This window comes from Phasianus colchicus, chromosome 10 (assembly GCF_987193195.1).
Source record: "Phasianus colchicus chromosome 10, bPhaCol1.hap1.1, whole genome shotgun sequence".
In the NCBI taxonomy this organism is placed as follows: domain Eukaryota; kingdom Metazoa; phylum Chordata; class Aves; order Galliformes; family Phasianidae; genus Phasianus; species Phasianus colchicus.
Window position 1 is genome coordinate 15,176,226 of NC_143445.1, and position 21,666 is coordinate 15,197,891.

Below are 21,666 nucleotides of genomic sequence, written 5' to 3' on the forward strand. Positions count from 1 at the left end.
TCAAAATGTGCATGTAAGCAAATCAACACTCCGGGCCAGCTTTGTGCCTGCAATGCCCACAGACCTCCTCCACTGAGGGTACAAAATCCAGGGCAGCAGCCCACTGCCACCGAGCTGCATCCCAGTTCCAGCAGCCGAGACGAAATGCTTTTAGATCTACAGGTCACAGGTTCAGCTTCCCTGCTGCTGATGACTCACGCAGGAACGCAGCACTAAAACTAGCAACACCAGCTCTTTTCCAGGAGGAGACTGAAGAAGAGCATTGATCTCAATGAAATATTTCGAGGGCAGAAAAATTCCACCACGTAAAGAGTGCATGACTTCTTTTTAGTTTATTTTATATTTTTGTTCCAGTTGTCATTTTGAATTCAAACTCTTTGGAAAGCAGGCATAATAGTCTTAATGATCCCATTGAGCAGTTTAAATTCAAATTGTGGAGCACTTGCAATACCATGCTGGCAGCACTTTCCATAAATTACTCTCAAATTCAATACGTTGCTTGACAAAAACAAGAATAAAGGGCTTTTTACTTTAAAAAGAAGAAAACTTGTATCATGGAAAAAAATCTTTAAATTATAGTTTGTCTTTTCTGGTCCAATTTAAATTGTTACATGGTTGCTAAATTAGTGCTGTAATCTCAGCTTACAAATTGCAGAATTATTTTTAAAAATAGATATGATTTTACTGCAGGGATCAACCTCTCTTTAAATCATATGCACAGAAGCTACCTACCTGCTCTGGCACAGCCACACTCATGTGCACACAGGGTGAAGTTCACAGCACCAGATCCACTAAAGCCAGTTGCAGTATTTACCAAAGATTTCCATGAGCACAAATTGATTTAACACTGAAACTGCCCAATGATCAGCAAATTTAAGTTTTTCCAGCATACTCCGTGGTTCCACCGGCTGTAGCTGTCCTATTTCCTGAAATATCAGCATTTCATAGAATCATGAAAGTTGGAAAAGACCACTAAGATCATCTAAGCCCAACCCAACCCACCCCCACTGACCACATCCCTCAGTGCCACATCTCCATGGTTCTTGAACACCTTGAACAGTGACTTCACCACCTCCCTGGGCAGCCTGTGCCAGTGCCCAACCACTCTTTTGGAGATGTTCCCCCTAATATCCACTCTTCTACTGAACTACACTTTTGATAGATCAGAAAGCTAAAGTTAATATTTTCAAGGTTTCTGCCTCTTGCTACTTCTTCTGTGTGCAAAAATACACAACTAGTGAAAGAAGTAGAGTGCTACAATCTTGTGTTTAAAGCTGGGGAACAGCAGTGGTCAGGGTGGTAGGTCATGCAAAATTCTGACCCTTTCAAGCACTCCCACCATTTCACTGCCAGGGAAAGATGAACCTCATAAAGTGATCTTTGGGGGCTGGGTTAAAGGTTATACTCTCAGTATCTCTCACTGTGCCACAGAAACAGTGGATCTCCTTCCCTGGGTTTCCAAATGAAATTGCAGAGCATACCCTCTGTGTTCTCCTGCTTTAGGCAGACAGGCATGAGTCACGGTTTCTTCCTCCTTCAATCGCTCCTCATTTTCAGCCCACAACTTCTCTGAACTCCTTTTCATCTGACCACGGCTATTTCTGCTTCCTCATCTCCTTCACACTGTGACACTTCCCTCAGGTCCAGCAGTGGGTTGCATTGACTCAGATGTGGCAGAAGAAATTAAGTCACCAGGAACATCTGCCAGATCTTGCTGCTTTCTGTGCTAAGTGCAGGTGCTCAGCACCTCTCAGCCCTCAACTTCACAGAGAGTTTATCTCCCACTGTCAAACACCGAACTGCCAGGAAAGGGGATAAAGAGCAGAAGGAAATTTCCATGTCCTGGAGAAAGTCAGCAGGACATCAGAGAACACCCCATTCACAAAACAGCAGCATCTCCCTTGCCAAACTGGTGTGTCTGGTTAACCTTGTGTTCAGTCCTTATGATAATACTGTATTTGGAAAGTGGACAGCTGGCATTGCTCTAACATTGTGCTCTTCAATCTTTTATAACAACAGTTCCACTGATATTACTCTTAACCTTTTCTCTACACTGAACCCAGGGCTAAAATCTCTTCAGCTTCTTAGAGGAAGCAAACCAAATGTTTTTGTTTTTTTGTCAGTAATTTGTCCTGTAGGGAGGGGAAAAGTATACTGATAACATATTACACACACTGTATCCATCACATGTAAAGCAGCGAGCTGGTTACAATGGAAACCCCATTGTGATATTTCAGATGTTGCTTGACTGTCGTAATGACTAGGAGACATCTGCTTCCTATTGACACTTTATTTTTTTTACAGTTGCTTTTAGTTGAGCAGGAGCAGAAGTGTTTTAATGGAGAAGACTGGTACTCTTTTAGAAATAATATTAATAATGAAAGAATCCTTGGATGTAGAGCAAAACCAGTAAATGCATTGGCAGCAGATCTCACAGAATTCATAAGGAAATGATAGTGACCAGCCTTTGGGTAGGGAAATTTTTTTTTGTGAAAGAAATGAACTCTGGTATTCAAATTCCAGTTAGTAAACATCTTCAGACAGGTGACTGACTTCCTTTGATATTAATTCACAGACTTTTGCAGAATTTCTTCTTTAATGGATCACTAATGACATCAGAAACAAAAGCAAAAAACAACACTTTCTGCAGGCTATTTAAGCCTGGTATTGACTAAATAGTAATTAAACACAGCTCTTCACAGTAATCTTAATTATGTCTTCACTCCACCACATCTAAGGAGAGTCATGTAGAAAACTAAGAAGATTAGCCAATTCTAATTGTTGACAAAAAACTGTATTTTTATTTTTGCATTGTTTTTCAATGTGCGTATGGCCATGAGTCACACAAGGGAATTATTAAAAACAAGAATTCATGAATTTATACACGAAGACCAGGCAAATTAATTGGAGCTGACTTCCCTTAATATTAATGCAGCAGCTTGGCCTAGTGGTCTGCACAACAGGTCAAGAGTTTTGAACATGTGGAGGTTGAGATGCGGGGTAGAAATTGGTATGAATTAGGCAGACCAGTAAATAAGCATCATCAATTAACTCAGATGTATACCAACTGAGAATCCTGTTTCCAGAGCTGGCCACAGCCACTGGCTCACTGCACTGTCTCAAGGCAGTCATGCATTTCCTATGTTCCATGGGGATTCAGGCCCACAGGAACTTGAGTCTGGGATCTTAACCCCATTATTTTATACAGAGCTCTACATTTCCAAGTTATTTTCTGAGAGCGAGACTTGAGAAAACTCAAAAAAAAAAACCAACAAATTAGAAGCAAAATCCTTAAACGCAAGTTACATTTTAGGCAGGTGATTAACTCTAATTGGCTCCAGTATGACAGTATCACACATCTGAGAACAACAGCATTCAGACCGTGCCCCAGCAATTTAAGGGCCCCAAGTCCATTTGCAAGAGCAACCTGCAAACTTAGTCCGGGCCCTCAGTGTACTCAGGCACTCATCATCCCACTGAAACCAACACAGACATCATTTCATTGAAAAATCAATCAGACAGAACTCCGACACAGATTTCTTTGAGCCTAAATAGGCAGGGTCCAAACCCTTCACAGATCTGACCTTCAGCAAAGCAAAGCACTGAGCTGTCTGAGGGGTAACAACACAGTCACCCAACACTTGCTTCTTCCAGGAGTAATAGTCTGTTGTTTGCTTGGGTTATTTACTCTTGTTCCATCAGATTGCCAGATTCCTCCTTTCCTTCCCTACTCACAGTACTAGCTGTCAAGCTACACATATGTAGCAACTTATCAGTAGGGCCACCCTTTCCCCTACATGTGCAGCAGCAGATGGATTCAGAAGTGTTTTGGGTTAAGTCCATAACCTTTTTTTTTTTTTGTGGATTGCGCTGTTAAGCATTTAAAGGCCCCCTCCGATTATATAAGAGAAAGCTATTAAATGTTTACTCATTGCTCTGTACTCAGAACTGCAAAGCCGTATCGTGGAACATACAAACACAGATGCAACCAGGCAATTATCATTCCTTTATCCCCTAAATAGATAGAAGATAAATTTGAAAGAAAATGAGGAACAGAATCTTTCTTCCTTTTTTTTTTTTTTTTTTTATCCTTTTATCTCCCAATGTAGGAAGTTTACTGAATCCTTGCCAACAATTCACTCAGGCTAATGAAGTGTATAAGTAATGGGATTAAATAATCTTAAGCCATTACTACAGTGGCTAATGCAGATGTTTTCCCAAACTAACGCAGATGAGTAGTGAAGAATGCCTGCTTGATTTAAAAAAGAGGAAAAGCATCAATCAGCAAGCAGATGAAGTCAATTCCATCCTGAAGTGAATGAGATGTTTAACTTGTTGTATGAAGATGCTCCCCTCGCATTACGAACACACCTTCCTGAAATCTGCAGTGCTTTGCACATGGGCACCAACTTCCTAAGATACCAGAATTTTTATCATACAATCATTCCAGTGCTAACAAAAAAAAAAAAAAAAAGAAGAAAAAGAAGAAGAAAAAAAAGAAAACAATATTTAAGGGGTATATTTTTCAATAAAAAAAATCATTTAGGTTTTCAAAGTCAATTACCATGACTCACTTATCACTGCTACAAAAAGACTAATTCTGCCCATTCTATATTCAGTATTTCAGCAGTAATCCCACTGAAAAGCCTTCACAGAAATAGAATAAAATAGATAGCAGTAGCATTTTCAGAAGTATCTATTCTTTCTTTAATTATCAGCATACCAGAAATTTCTGCTTTCAAAAATTAGGTCTAATTATGGAAGGTCCTCAGTCCATTTCATCCCCCCAAGAACAAACAAACAAAACTCCACCATCTGTGTAAATAAAAGATGTTATGCAGCATACTGGTGGCACATTGGCTTTCACAAAATCTTGCAGGAAAATACATAGAGGAAGAACTTGCATGCTGTAGTTACCAACTTTAAACTAGATTTCAGTTTAAAATAAGCTTCATTTAACAGTGGGCAAGAAAATCAATAGTTTATAAAAGGGACTCTAATTCTGAGGTTTAAAGGAAGATCCATCAATGTGTTAAAAATGTTCTGGAACTTTTCTTATTCTAGATTATAGACATTTTCCCAACATACTGTATGTTAAGGTCACAGCAAGGTAAGGCCTCAGGCATGTTATGTGATGTTTCTTTAATTTACAACTGTACAACAGGTTTTAACTGTCTCTTATGGGAGCCTCTTAAAAGGTGCAGTTAATTGTTTGATTTAAGAGCTCGTTGGAGGCATAAAGTGAAATTTTAGGATAAGGTAAGCTTCAAAAGATACCCAATCCAACTGCTGTTAATTCAGTGGAAAGACTTCCATTAGCTTCATTAAAAAACACAAAAGTCACTATTTCAGAAGTTTAAATGCTACCTTGAATCTCATCTTCTACGTTTTAGTGGGCACCAACATTTCTAAGGGTTTTGATAACAGATTTCTGAACACAAAAAACCTTATTAGAATAACACCATCTCTTAAAAATCACTGCATTGCCTGCTCCTTTCAGAGCTCAAATCATCACCAAAAGCACCTATTTCTCTTGCTCTGGCCACTTCATTTCACAGCTTGGACAGAACAGAAAATTAAGTTAACAAAGGAAACTGAAGAGATCTGAATTCCTCTGAAGACCACGGAAAACTAGTGCCCATCAGCTTGCCATGAGATTGCCTGGTTTTGGCTATAAGGCAATAGTACAACAATGAAGAAAACAAGTATTTGTGATATCTGCACGTTAAAAACTAGCAGACAAAAAAAAACCACAAGTACTTACAATATAGCAGGGTTCACAGTAGGCTTTCTTCTCTACTGCGTAGAAAGGCTTCCCCCTCAGCTTGCTTTTGCACGTCATGCAGGTGAAGCACTCCACGTGGAAGACCTGGTCCATGGCTGTGCAGCCAGTGCCTTCCCCAACAACATTCTCCCCACAGCGAGCACAGCGGCCTGTTACCAGAAGGAAGGAACATGGGTCAGTGCAAGCTCCCATCTTTAGTTGGGCAGAAAGTACTCCTGTATGCTTCCATCGCACAGTAGGCAGCAGGAACACGACAGCTCAGCCAGCACAGGGGCAACTGATGCCACTGCTGGCAATAATCCAGCACACTGAAACACACTCCAGTGCTACCCCTCATGGAATGATCTAGAGAAGCTTGAAACTGGCCCTCAAAACTGCACTGAAATCCTTACTGCTGGCACTTCTAGCTAGCAACCATCATAAGGAGCCTAAGTCCCAGATGCAAAGCATTCACTTACCATTTAACACAGCTATATAGTCACTCTCAGCTACTCAGCTAGATGGCATGAACCTGTGCTGAAAGCCTTGCCTCCACATGAAAGGATTTTGTGGTAGGATGCCTCATCAAGCTGCCTGGTGGCAGCACAATTTTTACCATTTAAAGAGTCCTTTTTGCTTGTCCAGCTTAAACCAATTGTCTCAGTAGAGCCAATTATACTGGCAAAGGGATTTCACTTTTTATGCTTTTACCAGTATAGCAGTATCAATCCTTATGCTCTTGTTAATGTCTGGTGCTGAGCTAGTTTGTATTTTAAACAAAAAGTAGTAGCCAGTCTTAGTGATTACAAAGTCTGCAATACCATCTTCTATGTGGAAAAGTGACTTTTTTGTGTTTAATATTGACTAAGATGCTATCCATTCAAAGACTAAAGCCATTTCTCAAGAAACTGATGTGCAAATACTTGATTCTTATCATAATTCAAGAAAAGCATATCAGAAGCTACTAACAAGGGTAAAGGCAAGTCCTAAGAATGCTAGTTGTTTCTGAGAAAGGTCCCTAGTGCAACATGCAAACAAAAACATAACAGAAAAAAACCTGCAGGAGCACACATAGGAGGCTTGCTGCCTTGTTTTCAGCATCAAGTTAAACATTATGTAGCAGAGCCTGCAGCCATGGGACCCTGCACCCCTCCTCAGTGGGTGGCATAAGAGTGGATGATGAAAAGTGAGAAGGATGGAAGGAAGACCAGAGCTCATGAGAGAGCAGACAGACAGAATTACTCATAAAAACACACACAAGCAATATGTACCTAGTAATGATTAAGTAATCCAGCAATGATACAATGTTATTTCACACTGCAGCCTGTGCTTATTGACTTTTCCAAACAAATACTGCAAAACTTCCTAAAAGGTCTTGCACCAGTCCTATCGTTCCAACCACAGGGCTTCTGAGCAGTGGGCCATCTTCCAGCACACACGTCCTCACACCTTCTTCCCTGCCTGCCCCAGCCTTGAGCAGGCTATTCCCAGGGAACAACATATGAGCTGCTTTCCTACGTGGCAAGATCCTATAGATACCTTGTCTGAGCAATGTGGAGAGAGTTACCAGGCAAATGAAGACAAGTGTGGAACTACCTCCAAATGGGAATTAATAGGTGTTGTTTTTAAGCTTTAATTTATTTAGCATTTGTTATTAGTGTTTTGACAGTGCTGTGCTTTAATCACTCCACTGCAATGCTTCTTGTGAGGGCTCCTCTTTTACAAGCAGAGAAGGAATGCAGGCTTCCCAGCATGGTGATGAGGCTACAGAACACGGGGGAAGAATGGAAAAAAACATGAGAACTAAGAAAAAGAAAAGAAAAGAAAAATCCTACTGGAGAGGACCATTGGAGCAGTACTTCTACGGGAAAGAGGCAGAAGAAACAGGAGTTGCAGGTACAACAGGAGAGCACTGCTCAGTCCTCTGTGCGGACAAGAGCGAGTTGCTCCAGGGCCTTCTCCAAACTGCTGGTGTAGCGGGGCTGTAATATGAAGAGACGTCTGGGGAGCAGTTAATATCTCCATATATAAAACATGAAATTGAAAGCTATTAGTGTATTACTTTACACAGTGTTTTTCCAGCGGGAATATTCCGCTGAAGAATTTATTTTCCCTGGTGTGCCATTCTGTGATCATCCGGTATTATTTTTATGAGGCATTTGGACACAGAATAATGCAGTGTCTATGCAAACACTTCTCAGCTTTCTTTCTTAACATCTGAGCAGAACATGTGGGAATCTTTTCTTCCCTCCTCCTCACATTCATAATTTAGCCACTCTCACATACTTCAGTGTTTATGTCCCCCTTGACCAAGGCACTCGCTGCAGAAGCTGTCTATACGTAGATCGTACTTCTGGCTGCACTTCTCACATCAGGAAATCATGGTCTGTTTCCTAGCTTAGGCATGTACTCCTGTAATCCCTGGCAAACCAATCAGCACCTTTGTACCTCTGTCCTCCCTTTGAGCGAAGGGCATAAAGACAGCTTCTCTGCCTCCGAAAGGTGCCCTGAGGCTACATTCCTGCACACCTCTCAGGCATTCCCCAGCTTCACTGCTGGTGGCCAGGTACAAACCAAAGAGCAGCACAACACAGATCTTAGCCAACTTCTCCCCTTGAAGTTGGTATTTCCTTAGGCTTTCCTTCCTCTTTCTGGGTTTTTCCACAGAAGATTCCCATTCAGGCAGCGACAGACTTAACCCATCTACATTTATGAGAAGCTCAGCTTCTGCTGTTATGTACACAGACAGAAATGCTACTGTAAACCCTCACACAGGAAAGCTTAAAGAAAGCTTCCTTTTTCATAAGTTTATATGCAAATTGTAGTGCTGTGGCCTGGAGCAAACAATGTTTTTCATGAGACATGGCCACTCCAGTGAGAATCAAAACACAAGCTCTGTGCCTAGCAACACCACCAACTGACTCAGTCGCCCGAAGGATAAGAGCAAGTAAACCAAAATATTCAAATCTGGGAGCTTACAGTTGGGCTTCTGGATCCATGCAAAGGCACACGTGTGAATACACAACTGATGGTTTGCAGCAATGCAGCTGTTAAAGACAGCAACTTCTGCAGACTTTGGTGCAACCTGTGAACTCACAAGTCTTCTGTAAAGCCAGGTTGCTTCTCCCGACTCCCATGTCTTACTCAAGTTTGGCTGAAAATGGCTATTAGTTTCAAGAGCTGTTGGTGAGGGAGGAACTGACAAACAAGATAGGCACATGCACACAGGCAGTGTGATTGCACAAGCCTCATTTCCTTAGAAAACCAGAAAAACCCCACCAGAAACAATGCATCTATCATTATGTCTGATAAAAACAAAACAAAGGTCTGCTTTTCCTGTGTGCCAGTTACCAACGGCAAAGGTATTTGTGGTTGGATTCACCACAATTAAGTGCCCACACATGTTTCCCATTTTAATATTTTCACACTGGGTGAAATAACTCAGCCCGTTGTGTGCAGAATACCCATGAGTGGATACAGAACAAGTTGCACTGCTTATTGAGAAAGAAGTAGCAAAGGCAAAGCTTGCAAGACTCAAGAACAAACAGATTGCATAAAAAAAGATTACACAAATAATCTAAAAGAAAAATAGCAGGCAGCGTATTACAGTAGAAACACAGAACAACGTGACCCATTTGCTTCCCACAGAGACAAATAGCACTTAAAAGGCACCTTAAAGACACAGGACAAAATTAGTACTAAACTGCATGAAGATGAGACTATGTCATTTCAGCATTCTTCTTTGGCCCCTCCAGTCCTTTTTATGTCCTGGTCCAAGATAATTTAGGCAAAATTAGAAGGTGATACATTGGCAGCATGCCTGGGAGACTGGAGTCCTCCCATGTTGCATGAAAGAGGTTCATAACCTTGGCTGTGACCTTCCTTCATCACAGCCTTGCTGCCACGTGTTAGTTTTACCTTGGGGGGACAGTTAGAGGTGCCCACAGAGGCTTCCCTGTTGAAACCACTGGAAATGCCATCATTACTCAGTGGGTCATCGGGAAAACTTCAGTAGCTGAAAGGGAACATCAGCTCCTATACTTCATTCAGAAACCTCATTTACTGTCCTCTCTAGCATAAGCAATACTGCAAATCCAATTTGAGAGGGGAAACTTACATGATGCCATGTTCTAACTTCTTGTTATTTTATTTCTATTATTACATATTTTTTGCTTATACCGCCACTCTGATGCTCTGATTGTGGAAAAGCCTGGTCAGCAAGGAAAACTGTGGTCTCAGCACTCTAAATGTTTTACTATTGACAAGTAATCTGCAGACAGCCCAGCCAAGGAAAAGGTTAAGGAAGAATTTGAAAGAGGATCCGGAGGGAGTTTGAGAGAAGTTTAATGGGATGCTTCTGAGGAAAGGACAAAGGCAGCACAAAAAGGAAACATAAGTGCTTGAAGATTGAACATAGATACCTGCAGACGGAAAGGATGAGCTGATATGTCACTGGAGAATAAGAGAGGAAAAACGGAGGGAATAGGTCACTATAGGCCACGCAAGTAAAGACAAGAAGCTTCTGTTTGATCTGATGCAGAAATGAAACTAGAGGGATGATTAAAGAGGCAGGGACAATCTGGCCTAAGTGACAAGCCAGAGAGTGATCTCTGCAGCTGCATTCCAGTTGAGCATGAACAGGGAGAAATTGCATTTTTAGAAAAGGATACTGCAGAGATTCAAGGTCACTAGAGCCTGGATACAGGTTTTATCTACAAAGATGAATAGGAGAGGCCCTAATCTGAGCTCTTATTCAGCAAGATTTTTAAGATTTGGCCGGAGTCTGGGTGTGATCTGAAGATGAAGAATTAGGTACAGGGTGTCCCAACTTATCTTGGACATGAGTCACTTCTAAATGTCAGATTAAGAGTGTGAGCCAATCAGACAAACAAACAACACTAAGGATGGATGATGGAGTAGGTACATGCCACACTAATGCTTATGGCATAATATTCTGATAGCAATCACACTGGAGCCCAGTACAGAGGCAATGCAACACCATGCAGCCAGCTTGGAATGGTTCTGTTTGTACATACAAAGACTGCATTAACCTTTTTTAGGCTACAGCATTATATGTCTGTCATACCCATATAGACACTAGGCTGTTGGGGGCATAACCATCCCTTGCTATGTGATTTACATTGCCTAACACAGATAATTCATGCAGTAACAAGAGAGTGAAGAGAGCAGAGAAAAAATGTGCAAGCCTTCTCTCTACAAAGGTTTAAATTCATGAATTCAAAGCATGCATTCAATATAGAGAGGAGATAGGAGATAATTTTCTGATAAAAGCATCGATGTAGGAAGGTTTTGCATTTACTGAGATGTGGGGGAAAATGTTGATAACTCAAAAACTTCTGCATGATGGAAAAAACTGCTTCCCACCTAACTTTACTGTGGGAATATAGCACAAGGTCATATCCTCACTGCCTATCAATTACACAATTTCCCTTGATCAGCTAAGTGTATTCCCTGGTTCTCACTTTAGTCCTGATACAATATGCAAGAAAGAACTGAAGAAATATTGCATACTGCTTTTACAAAAGTATACTAAGAACATTTTTAAAATATGTAAATACATTGGACAAAATATCTCACTAAAAGTTCCCCTGGCAGCCTCAAGACACCCAGTATTTCCGCTGTGTTATTTTTCTAATCATCTCTGTTTAGAGTTTGCCAGTGAATGCATTTCAGAGATTCATGACACATTCTGCTTTTGGACAGCTTTGAATCAGCTGGCAGTAAATGTGGAAAAATCATTACTCCTAATGAAGAAATATTGATGACAAAACAGCATTTCGAGGACAACGTTGACCATAAGTCAACAATGTAACATGATTTTCCCCTCTCTCCCTCCTCTTTCCTAGTGACTTTTATCCAAGGGTTTTCAAGAATTTCCCAAGCACATGGGATTCCTCAGGGCACCTAGGCCAGACAGCACAATTATTCCATTTTAAAGGGATAGAGGAGCAGAGGTTAATCCATCAGGCTAACAGTGTAACAGCAGATCTTAGCTGCCAGTATACCTTAACTGGATTAAGTTTCAATGGCAGAGATCCTGCAATTCATAAGCACTCAACGTGTTTCTTGATTTGTCCAAAGGGAACAAAATAGGAATCTCTGATCCACGAGAGAGTGTTTATTCCATTCTTGTGGAGCATGGGAAGTATGTGTCCAATCGTGATTGTATTTGGCAAAGATGCCTTGGTTGTATCGGTCCTACAGGTACTCTGATATTTTGGCATCCAGGACCTTGCAATATTAGGATGAAGGCAAGCTTCAATATTTTGTGTGCATTTTGTAGGAAATGATGGTAGTCTTCACAGCTTATCTTTGCCTTCCTCACCTGTCCTCTTCTTCTTTTTGCTTTTGAACTCAGACTTCTCACTGATGAGGAAGCCCTTGGCTTGGCAATGGTTTGTTGTGCCAGGATCCAAGTTTGAAGTTTCTCCATTTGACAGTAGCAGCCTGTATGCATCAGTTGTCTTACACAGCCTTTGGACATGAGACAGATTAATCTTAATTCCCTCTTCTTCAGCAGACGTCAGAAACACAATCTTTCACAGTAAACAGAGCTTTATGCTACAGCGTCTGCCTGTAACACTTCATAAATTAAATCCAAGGCCGTGATTTAATTACCGTGTCCCGGTTATTCTGCTTTAACTGTGTTGCACTTGTATTCCAGATGTACAGGTCCCTGCAGTGACCTCCTTGTCATCTGCTCTCTGCTTGTCCAGCAGTAGCTGCACTCTCCTGTTGTTTGCATCCCTTTCCTTCAACGACAATACAACATCATATTCTCACTTCTCCTGGCTGCAAAGGTGACACATTCTCTATGCCCCAGAGGTCTCATTCCACCCCACACAGCAAAAGCACTGCAACTGCGTCAGCTCACACTACTAACACTTCACTGTGCCATTCTGAATGCTTCTTCATGCTGCTCACCACAAGGCTGTTATCAGAGCCAGTCCTAATGATGAATCCCTTCCAACATCCCAGAAAGGTGGAGGACTTTTAGGACACCCAATATGCAGATGGGAAAGTGAGGCCCACAGAAGTTATGTTAGTTGTTGAGGGTCACAAAAAGAGTTTGTGACAGAGCCAGGAACTGAAACCACATCTTCTCAATCCCAGTCTAGTTTCTTTAACCACAAGATGATCTCTGAAAGGCCTGGCAGTGAGACAGGCTTACAGCACCAGAACTCCTGCAATTCAGAGGGAGCTCCCAGCACCAGCCCTGCTGGACAATCCTGCCTGGGATGTGGTCAATGGGCAGGCTGTGCAATCACTGTCAGCACAGTGACTGAGCAATAGAGACCAAGCACAAGGAAACTCGTGTCTCTCCCACTTCCTCCATTCAGCACCCACACGTTGATGGTCCCTATCCCTTATCCATCTATCACTCTCTCCTCATCTCCCTGAGACACGAGAGACAATTTCACCTGCTTCTGATATACAACAGATTACAGCAAATGCTTGTCAATATGGTAGAAGTTCCTTCCTAAATTGTCACAACCACAGTGCATCACTGCCACAAAATACAAGTTCAGACAGAAGTACTCCTGATTTTCCCACAAATCAACAAAGCCTCAAGTTGAACAGGATCTTGAGAGGTCATGGAAACTGTCTTATTGCCTCAAAGGCAGGATCAACCTTCTCTACATCATTCTTGACAAGTACTTGTTTAACGCATTCCTAAGAACTTCCAGCAGTGGAGATTAAGCAAAGAAATTCAGTGAGCACATAACCTGATCACTAGCAAGTCTGTCTTTCCAATGAACCAAAATGTCCCTCACAGTAACATAAGCCAACACATTCTTACTCTACTCACAATGGGTGTACAGGACATGTGTTGGCCTGGTTTGGTCCAGCCAGTGTTATAGGAAACTTTTGCTGCATGGATCTGCATGAAAGATCCTCCCCAACCCCAGGAGGGACCTTTTCCATGCTCTTCAGTGAAGGTAAACGTGGACCTGACAGTGTGTCCAGCTGACTAGTGAGGGACCAGGGACCCAACTCCAGTGATCTGCAGTGAGTGTCCCAGCCCAGTGGGGGTCAGTGATGCTCTATCATATTTAAGGTCCCAGATACCTGTTTTTTGTTTTTTTTTTTAAAGCATGTTCTGCTTTAAAAAAAAAAAAAAAAAAAGTAAATAAAAAATTGTTATTTGTTACATTGTGACAACTTTTTGGCACATGCTTTACCATGTGCAGAGGGGTTGAAATAGAGCTTTGGTAACATCTGGAGACAAAAGAAAGGGGCGGAAAAATGAGTGCAAGACAGGAAACATCCCTCCCTTTGCTGATCGATCAAGGAAATGCAAGGCAGCAAGTAAAATGTAGTGTATTTCCTTTATAAATGTTTCTTTTAATGCTGATGAAAGTTACCAGATGACAGAGACTACAGTTGTGTATCCACTCAACAGCCCCACAAGCAAGTTCTCTGCAGAGGTTTGCCAGGCACTGGATGTTGTCTCTGGAAGCCACAGCAGCACCAGCTGGCTTCAGGGCATCCAGGACTGCAAGAGGGTGACATGTCCCATGCTGCCTCCTGTGTGCTCCCTGCTACCTGCTTCTCTTCTGGGTTTAGCAGTAGGTATAGGAATCACAAAGAAAAAGGAGTTTTAAGTTGCAAACTGGATGGAAAGAAGAAGCACTCCACAAATACTTTTTAAAATGAAAAAGACATTTCTGTTCAGGGGGGAGTTTCAAAGCACTGATTTGCACCAAAAAACCCTGCCAATAAACACTTAACTAAATAAGGAGTGCAATCAGTTCATTTGGTATGAAGAAATTAAAAAAAAAATCCGACTTTCAGAGAAATCCCCCACCTCTCTGTGCCCACCACTCTTCTACTTCAGGGGAAACTGATCGCATATAGGAAGTTAAAAATGCAAGAGATGTAAAAAAAATTGCTTCTCATTTCCCTCCTTATTTTATTTCCAAAATAAAAACGGGGCAAAATCTTTTAAAGCTGCAACAAATTGGGGTTTTCCACACTTTCAAAAGCTGAGAAAGCTCTTCTTTATTTTAACTCTATGGGAAAATGAGAGATTTTAAAACAAAGATGACTCTTCTCCCCGGAACACATGGCTAACATAGAAATATATATATATATATATTTTAATGATACTTCACCCTGCATGGCAGCCAGAGAACAGTCTCAATAGCCCTTCAGTAAAGTCCAGATGACCTGTAAGTGTGTCAGACAGTTCCTAGCAAGGCTGGCACAAAACCTCTCTCTATACAGCTTACCCCAAAGCTGATAGAGCAGGGTTTCGTTTCTCCTGGGAAGGACCTTAGCAAGGGAAACTGTCACTGGTAGAGCTGTGGATTAGGCAGGTTTTGGCAGTTTTGCTGATCCTAATAGCAGCCACTGAGCCAGGTCCCTTATTACTCACACTTGCAAACCCGCAGGACCAAATATGTGGCAGCACGCAAGCTGTGCAACCACACCTGTCTGCAGCTCCCATGGCAAAAAGATGGCGGGAGAGGTGACAGAAATCCCTCTTCCTCCACCCTCATCTTGTGATTATGGACAAAGGGATTTCCTGGGCAACCCTCTGGCCCACTCTGTAATTCTGCACCAGATTTCTGGGTCCTCTTTTAGAAAAAACACCTTGCAATCATAGGGAGTGGCAGTGGCAGGAACCCCAGGCTGTCTGGTCCCCTCACAGGTGTCTCTCTGAGCATGCCACCCCAGCCTGCTCGCCCACTGACGTGCTGGTAGAGCAGCAGAGGGTACTTTCAGGGGCTGCTGCACTCAACCCCGTATGTAAGCAGTGACTGCAGAACTGAGCAGATGAACTGGTCCCCTTCTCAGATGCTTCATGTTCGTTTTCACGCTTTGTGCTCCTTCTCCAGCCCACTCTTCCAGGTGTGGAGGACCAATGACCAGCAGCCTGTGGGATCACGCCACTGCTCAGCACAAGCCTGTCTTGAATGTTGCTTGAATCCTCCTTAGCACTTGCCTTTGTAAGAGCTGAACTGAGGGTGCAGGTGACGCCCACACTGATGTGGGTAGCAGCCTTTTTGTCTAGGTCAAAAAATTAGAAGCAGTCTACAGCAGCCCAAGGACGGGTTGAGGCCCTGTGGTGTTAGGTGCCGGACAAAGAGCAAACAATGTCCCGTTTCCCAAGGACTTTCACCTCCAACTGTTTCCATGTTGCGCAAGGGCACTTCAAACCTCTTCTGTCCCCCGGCTCAGCCAACCCATTTCATAAGCTCCAGACGGGCGCCATCAGTACACTCACTAGACTCTAGCACAGCCAAAAATCACATCCGCTGCTGGGCCCGAATGACTCAACTCACTCTTCCATAGCCTGGCTCTGCTCCAGATGGTGTTCGGCAGCTTGTCTGCCTTGCTGCATTGCCGTGAGGGTGGTGGCATGAAGTGATTTTTACCAAAGACTCTGTTCAGCAGAGGTGAAAACGCCTGAGTAATGGCAAAGTTTTGAGTCAGAGATGTTTCCCGTGCCAATGACTCTGGCCTACCAACCTGGCACACCTCATGCATGCCTGCCTGGGGAAAAATATCTGACAAAAAAACAAGAAACAGGGAGGGAACTTGTCTTCCCTTTGCCAAAAGTAAAAAAGAAGAAAAAAAAAAAAAAAAGAGGAGAGGCTGGATCTCATAAATAGTGAGTCTTAACCAAATGGTAGCTCTCATATTCCCAACAGCTTTGAGGCTTGGGATTTTCAAAGGTGTCTGACTACACTGGAAGAAGACGTCCCACCAAATTTCAGCTGGCACCTCATTTATTTAAAGTCTTTTGAAAATCCTGCTTTCACAATCCGGCACCAGCCCAAGGCTTCCTTGTTGTTTTGAAACACGCGCTGTCTGCATGTCGACAGCAGTCTCGCTGTAAATCACATCCATCAGGCACTGGAAATCGCCTCACCTGTACGTCAACCAGCTGCCCCCTGTGCTCAATTCCATCAGTCCAAATTTCTCAGCAGCTGGAACCAACAAACTCTGTTTTTTCTCATTAAACCAAGCTACTGGACAGAGGTTTCCTTCTTCGCCCCAAAATTTGGGGCCTTTCCAACCAGGTGCAAAGTCCAATATTTATTTACTCTCCTGGACAAGTAACAGGAGCTTTATAAGCTGGGATGCAGAGGCACTCCCATTCTGGTGGGAATGTGCAGCGCTTGTTTCTACTCAGGATGATCAGACACGTCATATCCCTAAAATATAACATTGGTATTGAGAGTAATAGTCCTTTGAAAATACTGTGTGATGTCAGTGACACCGCATTATTTCTACTCACATAATAATGCAATGCTTGCAATTCTGCTCATCCTCTGGTCACAGGGCCTGTTTTTGCTGGCTGAGGTAAATGGGAAGTAACACTGATAACTCTTCCAAATCTTTCTGAAATGTCTTCCCTATAGCACATGATGCATATCTGGAGTCCATGATAGAGCAGTTTGATTATTCACACCTGTCTGTTGCATTCTCCAAGCCTGATCAAAAAGGAGACAGAACTTTTCTTTCCTGGCCTTCAGTCGCACCAAATTAGTGCAAAATATGGGATGCATATTTATAAAAACTATTATTTTATTTAAAGAAAGACTGTGCAAACCCCATCTGCATAATTGCATGTGTCACTCACACATCCTACAGATTTTGATTCATAATTAGAACGACTTCAAAAATAATAAGAATAAAAAAACCCACAAAACAACAACAAATCAAAACAAACCCATTAAATCTAAGCTTTTAGTGTCCCTAAGACTGCTCTGTTTCAGATAATGGTTTGGAGTCTAGTGCCCACTGACTACCTGTAGGATACATGGGGAAAGTGGGTTAGGATCTGAGTTTATTGTGATCCTGAGAAGGCTAAATAAAATCAATGCTCAGTGAGCTATACAGGTTGTCCTGACATTCAGCCTCCACAAGGACAACATCTGATGTTGATCAGTATCTATGAAGATGAGTTCAAAACATTACTCTTATTACATTTCTAAGATGGAAGGTTCTTCTAAATTGGCTATTGCATTAAAGGTGCCAATACTTGTCTCCTGAGTTACTCACACAATTCTTGACCTGGGAATTCTGCACTGATGGAAACTGAAACCCCAAAAGCTTTTGCTCTTTGTGACAGGGCCGAACCAGCGCGAAAGGACTGATCTGATATCCAGAGGTCATGGTGAGTCCTGCCAGTCCAATGTCCTTGAGCGGGCATTAGACAAGACTAACATCAGCAGGAATTACAAGCATTTGCCAAAAACTCTGCATTTACAACCCTTCTGAACATCCTGAACCAGTCACATCAACTACTACATGGAGAAAGCTTGCAAATCATTGTACTCTGAAATTTCAGGGTGCTCTTTACTGGTTTCTTATCAACAAATGAGTTCACTCCGAAGACGGTAACTAACTTTAATCCTCATTAATCACATAGGTATGACAGCAGGGAAAACTTACAGAGTTGTTTACTTGTGATAACAGAATCACTTGAAAACCACTAGACCTCCAAATTTAGATCTGAGGTATGTATAGAGATGCTCGTTTCTGTTTAGCCCAAGACAGATTTTAACTGATGTCGACTTAGACAACATCAGGCAGTTTTGAATGTATCTGACCAATCCCAGAAAACCAATGCTGGTTTAAGTGAGTTGGTTTCCATCTGCAGCAAAAATGATACAAGTTTGTTATGTTGACAAAGTCAGATGTGATGGGTATACTGGGGAAGCGATTATTCATACCCTGACACAGAAAACTGTGTGGGAGACTTTCACCCCAGTTAAAGGTTAGTTTGCAGAAGCCAGCATCCAAAACAGAGAATTGCAGCAACACCAGGTGAGACCCAATGCAAATGCAAAATGTTTAAGGCTCCAAACATTTTGGAAATCTCTCTCATTGTTCTGCACAGCTCTGAGTGTGCCCTTTGCAGCCCCTACACACGACAACGTGAATTAACATATATAATGCAGCTCCTGGGAAGTCTCCAACCCATAGTCTAGATCAGATGGCAGTAGAAGTGTTTGAGTTAAGCTTCAGATACATATTTGAACATTAGAACATCTGGAAACAGTCTGAATTTAACTATCCCAGTGCTCATCATTTTCTTGCTGCTTCAGAAGAACACCAAACCAATCCCAGTATAACTAGGAGGAGATACGCTGGCATTTTGGAGGCCACGGAATAAAGACCTACCAAATATCTTTTCCTGCAATACAGTAAAAGCTTTTTCCAGGGAAGAGCTCTGTCTGAGCTTCTAAGGTTCACTGTGGAACATTCCTAGCTAAGAGGGTGACAAAACCAGTAAAACACTTGCCCAGGGGAAAAAAAAAATGACTCTCATTTTATAGCATTATTTCCACTGCATATTGTTTTGCTCCCTCCTGTCCCCAGAGTCACCGCACACACTAATCTCCTGAGAGCTCAGGCTATATTTAATCAACCAGAACTCTATCCAAGCTGATGCCAGTTTGAACATCTTCTAGTCAACACTCATCTATCGAGATATGACCCACCATGTGTCATGATTAGACCATGCTCCAAAATATGGTCCTGTAAAACCCTTACTCATGCTTCTGAACAGCTGCAATTTCCCAGTTCAGAAGAGCTCTCATAATCAGACATTTGCTGGATGCTCACCATTCCTGCTAGCTGTTAGGACTTTGGCCATTTACATGAGGTACAGGTCAGTCCAACTAAATGAAATGAAGTTCTTCTGCAAAGGGCAATAGGTGAGATTGTCTGAACACTCCTCAATTCTGCAAAACATAAGTATGCCAAGGGTGGCACACTTAGGACAGTTTAGCTACAGATCCTCACCCAAACGCCTGTACAGTCAGAACTGGCTTTCTACGAAGTATTGTTTTGTTCGAAAGACCTAGACACACTTAGAGCAATGGGCCTCATGAACAACATTATTTAGTCATGAACATCACACAACCAGGGCTGGCTCAGGACACAAAGCCATGACCACAGGAGAGTAATGTCTCTCTGCTCTAAGCTTCATGGAAGCCTCTTTTCTGACCCTCTTGAAATGGTATACATGTTTCTCCCTTGCATGAGCAAAAAGCAGTTTTATTCTCCCCTCAGTATAGAGACTGAGGGTTTATGTGACCAGCTTTCCCTAGGAGCTGGCTGTATGACTGACGCAGCCCTTCTGGCTCTCTTCAGCTACCCTTCCAAAGGAAGGATGCCACAGCGATAGCAATGCACCAGCTGTGCACATCTGCAGTGCACATGCTCCATTTTCTTCATTTTCTGAATTATACCTGTGAAAAAATAGGAAATAATTCTGACCATAAGCAACCACCCTGTTTTGCTCACATCCTCTCCTGCATGGAAATCAAGAATATATAGTCTAAGAGGTTTTGGCTGTTTCAGCATCAGTAGTGGCCATTTAGGAATTACACAAGCAGTGTGCACTGAAGTCTTTATTTTGGCATTCTATCTTCAGAAGAAGCCACTGTTTTGACATATACATCCACATGATAGAATGTTTAAAAGTGAGCTCCACTCACTTCCATATCCACTCTTTTTGCAGCCATACCCTCCCTACTCCTGGCCTTCTCTCCACACCTCCCTCCCTTTTTCATACACACAAGTCAGACTTGCCAGCGCTGGAAGTATTCACACTACATGAGATTGTACAGGCACCAAAAGCAGGATCTGTTGATGTGAGATGTTGGGATGGTGAATGGGAAAGGAGAGAATGCCATTAGAATTCATGGTCCATCCAGCAATCTGCCCTATGCATACATGCTTATGTATACATGTATTTTAGGATTCCCACATAATTTCAGCCATGGGACAGAAATGAAAACCAGCTGCCTGGCTTGTGGGGATGACCATGAGGATACACGACCAGAATTAGCTCCACACTGGCAATGACAATCACTAGGACCTTCCAGTCCAAGAGAGCTGACTGCACGTGACAGTGCTCTGCAGAACATTAATGACCTATACTGGCATCCTTTCCAAATGTCTCCCTCTACGAAAGCATAGCCAGACACAATTCCTTAGGTCACATGATGACATACAATCCCTGAGTTAAAAAGAGGTGGAAATTTCAGTATTGTCTTGCCCTAATCGTTCAGTGAAACAAGAGAAAACTCAAGGTAAATACCATCTAGCTTCCTATAGATTTCTTGGATGCCCGTAGATGAATTCACCTGGCTTCTGGAGCAAGCAGAAAATGAGGAAATAGTAGCACTTCTTTTTTTTTCAGAGTATAATTTTAAGTGACAAAAAAGACTCAAACTCCCCACAAAAACTTTCCCCACTCTCTCCCCACCCCCATAAAAAAGGCTGTGCATCATCTGTTCAGTCTGCTCCAACAGTGCAGACAGAAATCAAAACGTACGCTCAGAAGATAGTAAGTTATTAACCTCTCAAGATACTGTCTGGAACCAGAATTTGTTGAGTAAATTGCATATTAAAGCTGAATACTGCTGCTAACTGAATACAGCCTGATTCACAGCTCTGAACAAATAGCTACGCATGGCTGGGATGTAACTTGGAAGGACTTAGAGAGAAAATCATTTACATCCCAAGTCCAGCTGCCTGTCTTCAGCTGTGGAGAGTGTCTTACACTTTGGAAGATGGATCTCTAAAATCTCTATATCTCCACATCTCTAAAATCTCCACAAATGTGTGTTATTGCCAGCGTGTTTTTCTGAACCACTGTGCTCAATGGGGAGATTAATTTCCTTAATTTTTAAAACCCATACACTAAATCATGCTGACTCCTCCTGATCCTGGTGCAGTGATGATACTTTTTAAGGGGTTAAGCTCCCATTTTTAGCTTATACTACTCGACGCAGCTGTTCCTATATTTCTGATAACAAGAAAACAAGAAAAATCAATGCAAGTGAGCAAGTTAATAAAACAAAGCTGGTGATGAGGTATCGGGCATGGTCACCTGGCTCCCATTTACACTG

General features: G+C 42.3%; 1 protein-coding gene across 19 annotated transcripts in view; it reads right to left on the reverse strand.

Moving 5' to 3' along the window:
- The window catches only part of LPP (LIM domain containing preferred translocation partner in lipoma), a 321,563-nt gene that overhangs the window by 53,214 nt on the left and 246,683 nt on the right, over window positions 1-21,666 (reverse strand). For all 19 annotated transcript variants that reach the window (XM_031603428.2, XM_090147412.1, XM_031603427.2 and 16 more), the window contains one exon: window positions 5,765-5,934. In XM_031603428.2, the coding sequence (XP_031459288.2) occupies window positions 5,765-5,934 (170 nt within the window). The remainder of the gene's footprint in view (window positions 1-5,764; window positions 5,935-21,666) is intronic.